At 43.9% G+C, this 8,089-nt stretch overlaps 1 protein-coding gene across 1 annotated transcript in view; it reads left to right on the top strand.

The window, feature by feature from the left end:
* LOC118420625 (leukocyte elastase inhibitor-like) overlaps positions 1–8,089 on the top strand; it is a gene marked incomplete in the record, with an annotated part of 21,928 nt that overhangs the window by 751 nt on the left and 13,088 nt on the right. Inside the window, 5 exon segments of the mRNA XM_035827469.1 lie at positions 1,469–1,658; positions 2,247–2,467; positions 3,363–3,396; positions 7,186–7,338; positions 7,642–7,812. Of these exon segments, the coding sequence (XP_035683362.1) occupies positions 1,469–1,658; positions 2,247–2,467; positions 3,363–3,396; positions 7,186–7,338; positions 7,642–7,812 (769 nt within the window).

Raw genomic sequence — 8,089 nt, forward strand, 5'->3', positions numbered from 1 at the left:
AGACGATGCCGAGTGCGCACAGGCTCGTGGTTTGAAAAATGGACCTACTCGGCCGGCTGACTCCCCTAGCGTACTATTGACTCTATTTGTCCAATTTCGACTATTAGACCATCAAACCACGGAGCCTGGTAGAGGCTAGACAAAACTGACAAATGTTTGAAAACCATTCGAATGTGTAGTTGATATGGCGTAATTGGTAGAGCGTTTGGCTTGGAACCGAGGGGTCCTGGTTTGATACTCGCCATGCCCCCGAAGTTGTGCCCGTGGGAGTGGCACTCAACACTGTCACTGACCGGTGGAATAGCTCATTGGTAGACTGCTGTGTATCCAGAGGGTTGTACTGCGTCATAACAAAGACTAAAAAAATACTGCTTAGTACGCAGCACTGATGACAAAGAGTATGGGACTTTAACACACATCATAATCGGTGGACTAACTCCCTGCTGTAGTGTCTTGCACAAGATGTGTGGTCCAAGGGTTACAGAAACGGGGACGGGCACATACAGTGTCAATCAAAATTGGACTAGAGTCAATAGAAAGAGTGGTTTCATTTAAATACCTAGGGCTTATTCTTGATGACAAATTGTTGTGGAATGAACATGTTGACAAACTCTGCTCAAAGGTAACCCAACGAGTAGGTTTACTCAGACGTCTTAGACCTTGCTTCACTGTAAATATAGCTGACATGTTGTATAAAGCAATGGTACTCCCCCTTCTGGATTACTGTGACACCGTGTGGGATAGCTGCGGAGTGGGGAGACAACAACAACTCCAAGTGCTACAGAACCGGGCTGCCAGGGTAGTTCTGCAACTCAACCTACAGGCCAGCAGTGTCCTCAACCTTCATGAGAAGCTCAGCTGGCAGTACCTCGAAAAAGGGAGAAGGCGGGATCATGTGTGCATTATGGTTTACAAGTGTATCAATGGGCTAGCACCAACATACCTATCATCCATCTTCTCTCACAACCACAACTTACACAATTACCAAACCAGACAGACATCACTCCTATACAAACCCTTTTTCAAGACCACAACAGGACAGCGTACATTTTCATACAGAGGTGCTAAACACTTTAATTCACTTCCAGCCTACATTAAGCAAGTTCAAAGCCTAAATTCATTTAAGTCAGCTTTGAAAGACCTAACATAGTTTCAGTACTGAGTAGTGACCTCTGACCTCCCAAACTGTTGACCATGGATCGGATTATGATTTTGATTTTGATTTATCTATGTCTTTCATGTTTCAGTTGTATTTATATGTTCCGACGTATATGTCTACTTCTCTCTCTGTAAGTTGTTTTTATTTCCTTGTATGTATATGTGAATACTGGGCCCTATTGAAAACCAGTGTACTAGCACTGAATAGGCTACCCAGGTGTATGAAAATAAACAAACAAACAAACGGGCACCACCACTAAGCATCTGTTACAGACGCACGAGTGCCTTAAACTTTAAGTTTATTCGACAGTGAGCTGACCCTCCACAAGACGTTTGCTAAACTGACGGAGACCACGTCGACCAACATGACGTCATACACGCTGTCCATGGCAAACCGACTCTTCGTGCAGGAGGACTTTGACGTGCTGCAGACCTACATAGACGGCATGAAGCAACACTACGGGGCGGAAGTTGGCAGGGTCGACTTTGGAGACAGCAAGGTAACGTCACTTGAAACCTACATTTCCTCCACAAAACGGTTCTCGCAGTTAAACCACTCAGACCACTAAGCCGGTGTATTACGCCGAAGGGCGGTTATACCGGCTATATTGATACAGACACAGACCAATCTATACCGTAGCTTCCATTCTGCTACTTAATAGTTACCTGTACATAGACTAGACGTCTGATCCCAAAGTTCCAAACCTATATACCAAGCTTAACCGTGGGCTAGCTAATTGCAGGAAACATGAGAGGTTCAAAAAGTGCAACATAGCAGGTGTCTACTCTAGTCTGTAGATTCTGTTCACCCGTCACCGCTTCAGTAGGCTGTCCCTAATTCTGCCTGCGCTACTCCTGGCTCTGTTCAAGGTAACATATTTCCTTCATGAAATGGCCTATAGTATTGTCCGTCAGGTTGTCAAGCTTGTTCTACAATGTAATAGGTAGAGAATCTCTACTCTTACTTATCATGTTCAACAGACAACGCAATGAATAGCATGATAAACAACAAAGAATCTCAAGTCGTAATACAGCTTAGGCTACTCCCTAAGCTAGAGAGTTAAACGAGCTCTAATGTGTTCCCTCAGGTTGCCAGTGACATGATCAACAACTGGGTTGAGGAGAAGACCCAGCAGAAGATCCAGGACCTGATCAGTGAGGACATGCTGAACGACCTGACCAGGCTGGTCCTCGTCAACGCCCTGTACTTCAAGGCCAAGTGGGACAACGAGTTCAACCCCTTCGACACGGATGACCGTCCCTTCTTCAGGACGGAGGAGGACAGTGTGGATGTACCGATGATGCACAGGTCTGTAGAGGTGTCCTGACGATTATTGCAATCTGGCAGAATTCAATTCAATTCTTTATTGACATATCTACGTTGTAGAATGGACCGATCCTGAAGCCCCGCCCCCTGTTCGATCATGTTCTATTTCCAACACCTCTGTCAAAAACGGCGCTGGTAGGACAGCAATTTTTGACGGAGGTGTTCGAAATAGAATATGGGGTTTTACCTGGTTCTATTTGTTCGACATGGCGTTCGATCAGGATCGGTCCAATGTTCGTGTCCCCGTGTGTTTCTCAGCGCGTTTCATTCCTTTGATCTTTTTTGTCGAATAAAATGGAAAAGAACGTCGATGACGGTTACATATCCAGATACGCAAGATAAGATTTACTCAAGTAATTGGATACGATTTTGGAAACGGTCACACGTTTCAGGTAGACTCCACTGTCTTTTATCAGTGACACTGATACAGATCTTGCTGAGTTTCATTCTTTGTTTGTTTATTTGTTTGTTTGTCTATTAGGGTTCTCCATCAGTTGAATACATCAAACTATTCTTCCTGAAGTCTTCTACATACAATCCAATTACTAGATACATTACAATAAAGTACACATATAATGTCAATCTGTCAATTAGCATAAATCAATTACGTTATTGAACATATTATATTATCATATAGCTAGGCGCCACGGACCAATGGAAGGCCCCTTCCATGTTGGTTATGACGCCGTAACACCTAGACTCCGGCCAGCCCTGTGTGTATCGCTCTTTTTGATTGGTCAGAATTTGCATCGACACCAGTTGGTCGCTCACTTGGTGATATTATTCGGTGGTTATAGCAAAGGCCCAGGCGTTGTGACACCATATACACCTCGGGGCGAGTCATTAACCCTTAATTGTATATGTCTTTTTGATGCAGAAGCGGAAATCACCACATCTTGTTCGACCCGGAGGTCGGCTGCAGTGTGCTGGAGTTACCGTACAAGCAGAGGGACCTGAGCATGCTGGTCATCGTGCCGACCGAGAAGGAGGGGCTGAGGCAGGTGGAGGACAAAATCACCATGGACACGCTCCGGGGATGGAGAAACGCCTTGAACAACACGTTTGTAAGTTGGACTATAGTCTATAGGAGAGTTTTCTTTCACACAACCAGATAATATTACCTGCTGACGTTTCAATGCCTATCAGGCCTTTTCCGCAGAGCTTCTAACTCAGTAACTGGAGTTCTGCTTCTCGTCGCTATATGCATAGGCCATACGATGTAAGTGGCGCTTTTGCGGCGAGAACACAATCCCAAACGAGGCATATAACGCAATCTCTGCAGTCCGGGGCCACCCATATTTGGGTGGGTTGCGATAAGATCATCAGTCTAGCTATGGTACAACCTTTGCCTTTTTTTCTGTCCCCAGTCTCTGGTGTACCTGCCCAAGTTTAAGCTGGAGTACTCCGTGAGTCTGACGGACCACCTGAAGCAGATGGGAATAGAGGACCTGTTCGACTCCAGGCTGGCTGATCTGTCCGGACTGACCGGAGGCAGGGACTTACACGTGTCTGAGGTCGTGCAGAAGGCGTTTGTAGAGGTATGACACCAATACCCCTGTCACATGATCAACGATCTTCGGGTGTATAGATTGAAGATCGGCTATATTTCAGATCGACAGAGGGTTGCGCGTATTTTCACCCAAAAACCGTCCCTGTCAAAAAGAAGCCATAGAGTCGATTCCAAGTCACCGAGAGGGTTTTGAAATAATATTTGTAATAAGTTTGAACTATTCTAAGCAAAAGAATATTTCAGTCACTGTAGTTCTAAATTGTTCAAACAAATGAAAATGAAAGTGTGAACATGTTTGAACCTATCTATATATGTTGGAAACATTGGGAAATTAATGGTACAAATATCTCTTTATTTAGAACAATTTAGAAACATCTATGTGTTTTTGTTATTGTTGGAACATGTGATCATATGTTCCAACAATTTGCGTCATTTTTTTCCTCCATAGAAACTTTTATTACCCCAATAAACAAAGCTGCTAAGATGGGCCTTTTGTTTGGGTCTTGTATTTTTAGTAGACACTAGTGGCTCTTTTGTGAAAAGCTGTCAGACAGACACAATTTCCTGTACTTGGCAGGGATGTGTGAATTGCCCTCTTCCCAGCACACTGACCCAGTTTCATCATTTTGTTTCACTGTTCGAACATATGATCACATTTGATCACAAATGATAAATCTATGTTGGAACAGTTTAGAAACTAACAGAAATAATGGATTTGATGTTAGAAATGTTTCTAACATGTATGAACACTATAGAAAATATTTAGAACATCACACAGATATTATAGATAGTTCTAAACAGTTACTTATCACATTTAGAATGTTATAAAGATTTTCAAAATGTTGGAACAAAAGGCAAGAAAGACCCTCTTGGTAATGTGGAATCGACTCTACTTTGTACCTTGTACACTTGTTGTGCAATAAAGTTAAAATTATAAGCGAGGCTCGGGCGATTGCCGTAGAATCAGCGTCCGATCGATTTTTGCCAAATGTGACGGGATCACTATTATGCGAGCATGGGCAAGACATCGCAAAGTAAGACTAGAGTTCCACGAACACATACCTTTGCCAAATAAACCAGGTTTGTTATGTAGAATGATGTCTGTAGACAAATGCGTTACTAATTTCATTTCATTTCAAGATTATATGCTTGGAGTTGGTTTATAAAATTTCGGCATTGATTATGCAAATTAGATCCCAAGTTACAATTAACTGATATCAGCATACCAAAAATCATGATGATCCTTTGATCCATTCTTGAGTTATTCTCTTTTCAAGTCTTTAAATACACCTCTTACTCTCTTCCCTCTTTCTCAGTTACATATGTGACAACTTTGAAAGTACTATAATGGAATGCTGTGGATTTATGAACTTTTCCTAATCAGTTATGCAAACTAGCTGTTAATTTGCATAATAAGTATCACATTATATAAGTCTTCACTTAGGCTATTTACATGCCAAAAATCATGACGATCCGTCAACACGTTCATATTTTCTCATTAATTATGCAAATGAGGTCATCATTTGCATAATTGATATCTATTGACATTTCCCTCCTTCCCAGCTACATATGTGACAAGTCCTATCATGGAATGCAGTGGATTCATAAACTTTCCTCATTAATTATGCAAGTTAGCTGTTGATTTGCATAATTAGTATCCCATTATGTAAGTCAACACTCATTCTATCTACATACCAAAATCATGAAGATCCGTCAACACGTTGTAGAGTTATTCTCGTCCAAAGTTTGAAAGGAAACCGGCGCCTGCAGTTCCAAAAAAGCCGCTAGGGGGCCCAAACTCACAGCACTTACTCTCTGCCCCGAGGGCTATCTACCACTCAAAAATCATGACCACAGCATGTCCAGAACACGAGATATAAAAATTGAGTTTCCACTGCAGTACCTTAGCAAGCCGCTAGGGGGGCCATAATCGAACTTGACCTTCGTTTTCCCGACCCCTACCCACCTACCAAATATCATCAGGATCCATCCAAGGCTTCTTGAGTTATGCTGTTCACACACACACATACATACACACACACACACACACACACACACACACACAGACACAGACACAGACACAGACACAAACACGCCCAAAACATAACCTTAGCCATTCTGGCAAAGGTAAAAATCCGTTGTTCCCTTCTGGAGTTATGGAAAAGGTCATTTTACCAACAAATCCTACCTATTTTGCTAACTGGTTGGTATGGTCCACCAGTCTGGAAACTGACATGTGGGGTCAGGGAGTCTGACCCCTGGGCTTCGGGAACCGTCAACTGTCTGCACTGGTGTAATCAACTAAACCAGGCTTGGGTGTTGTAATGCTTCAGAAGTTTTTGACAAGAATGCCCCGGCTATCCCTAAACTAGCTGCTAGGGGGCCCAAACTTATGTCACTAACTCCTGAGCACAAGAGCTATCTAACACCCAAACTTCGTGACCATACCATGTTTAGAAGATGAGAACACACACACCCGTAAGTTGCGCTGCAGTACCAAGGGAAGCCGCTAGGGGGCCCATCATCGAACTCCCCCTCCGTTTTTCAGCCCCCTACCCACCCACCATACATCATCAGCGTCCGTCGAAGTCTTCTCGAGTTATGCTGTCTACGGACAAAAGTTTGCAAGTAAACCGGCGCCTGCACTTCCAAGAAAGCCGCTAGGGGGCCCAAACTCGCAGCAATCACTCTTTGCTTTAAGTTTAAGGGGTCCCTACCGTTCAAAAATCACGACCGCAGCATGTCCAGAACGCGAGATCTCAAGCATGGAGGTTCCGCTGCAGTACCTTAGCAAGCCGCTAGGGGGCCCATTATCGAACCCCCCCCCCTTCGTTCTCCAGACCCCTACCCACCCACCAAATATCAGCCGCATCCGTCGCAGTCTTCTCGAGTTATGCTGTTCACAAACAGAGGGAAAACACACAACCGGACCGAAAGTATAACCTTTGCCATTCTGGCAAAGGTAATAATGTTAATTTGAATATATGGATGACATCGTTGCTGGGATATGTATTCTATATTTGCTAGGACATATATTCGCTTCGCACAATCGTTAGGTCTATTAATTAGGTCGTCATAGCAAGTGGCTTTATGGCAACATACAGACCTCGGGATGAGTCATCACCCTTCAACTATGACTGGATATAATCAGAAAATGTATATGGCTAGCTGTCACTTGTGTCGAAAGGAGGTCGGCTGCAGTGTGCTGGAGTTACCGTACAAGCAGAGGGACCTGAGCATGCTGGTCATCGTGCCGACCGAGAAGGAGGGGCTGAGGCAGGTGGAGGACAAAATCACCATGGACACGCTCCGGGGATGGAGAAACGCCTTGAACAACACGTTTGTAAGTTGGACTATAGTCTATAGGAGAGTTTTCTTTCACACAACCAGATAATATTACCTGCTGACGTTTCAATGCCTATCAGGCCTTTTCCGCAGAGCTTCTAACTCAGTAACTGGAGTTCTGCTTCTCGTCGCTATATGCATAGGCCATACGATGTAAGTGGCGCTTTTGCGGCGAGAACACAATCCCAAACGAGGCATATAACGCAATCTCTGCAGTCCGGGGCCACCCATATTTGGGTGGGTTGCGATAAGATCATCAGTCTAGCTATGGTACAACCTTTGCCTTTTTTTCTGTCCCCAGTCTCTGGTGTACCTGCCCAAGTTTAAGCTGGAGTACTCCGTGAGTCTGACGGACCACCTGAAGCAGATGGGAATAGAGGACCTGTTCGACTCCAGGCTGGCTGATCTGTCCGGACTGACCGGAGGCAGGGACTTACACGTGTCTGAGGTCGTGCAGAAGGCGTTTGTAGAGGTATGACACCAATACCCCTGTCACATGATCAACGATCTTCGGGTGTATAGATTGAAGATCGGCTATATTTCAGATCGACAGAGGGTTGCGCGTATTTTCACCCAAAAACCGTCCCTGTCAAAAAGAAGCCATAGAGTCGATTCCAAGTCACCGAGAGGGTTTTGAAATAATATTTGTAATAAGTTTGAACTATTCTAAGCAAAAGAATATTTCAGTCACTGTAGTTCTAAATTGTTCAAACAAATGAAAATGAAAGTGGAACATGTTTGAACCATCA

Source organism: Branchiostoma floridae, chromosome 8, assembly GCF_000003815.2.
Source record: "Branchiostoma floridae strain S238N-H82 chromosome 8, Bfl_VNyyK, whole genome shotgun sequence".
Classification (NCBI taxonomy): Eukaryota; Metazoa; Chordata; class Leptocardii; order Amphioxiformes; family Branchiostomatidae; genus Branchiostoma; species Branchiostoma floridae.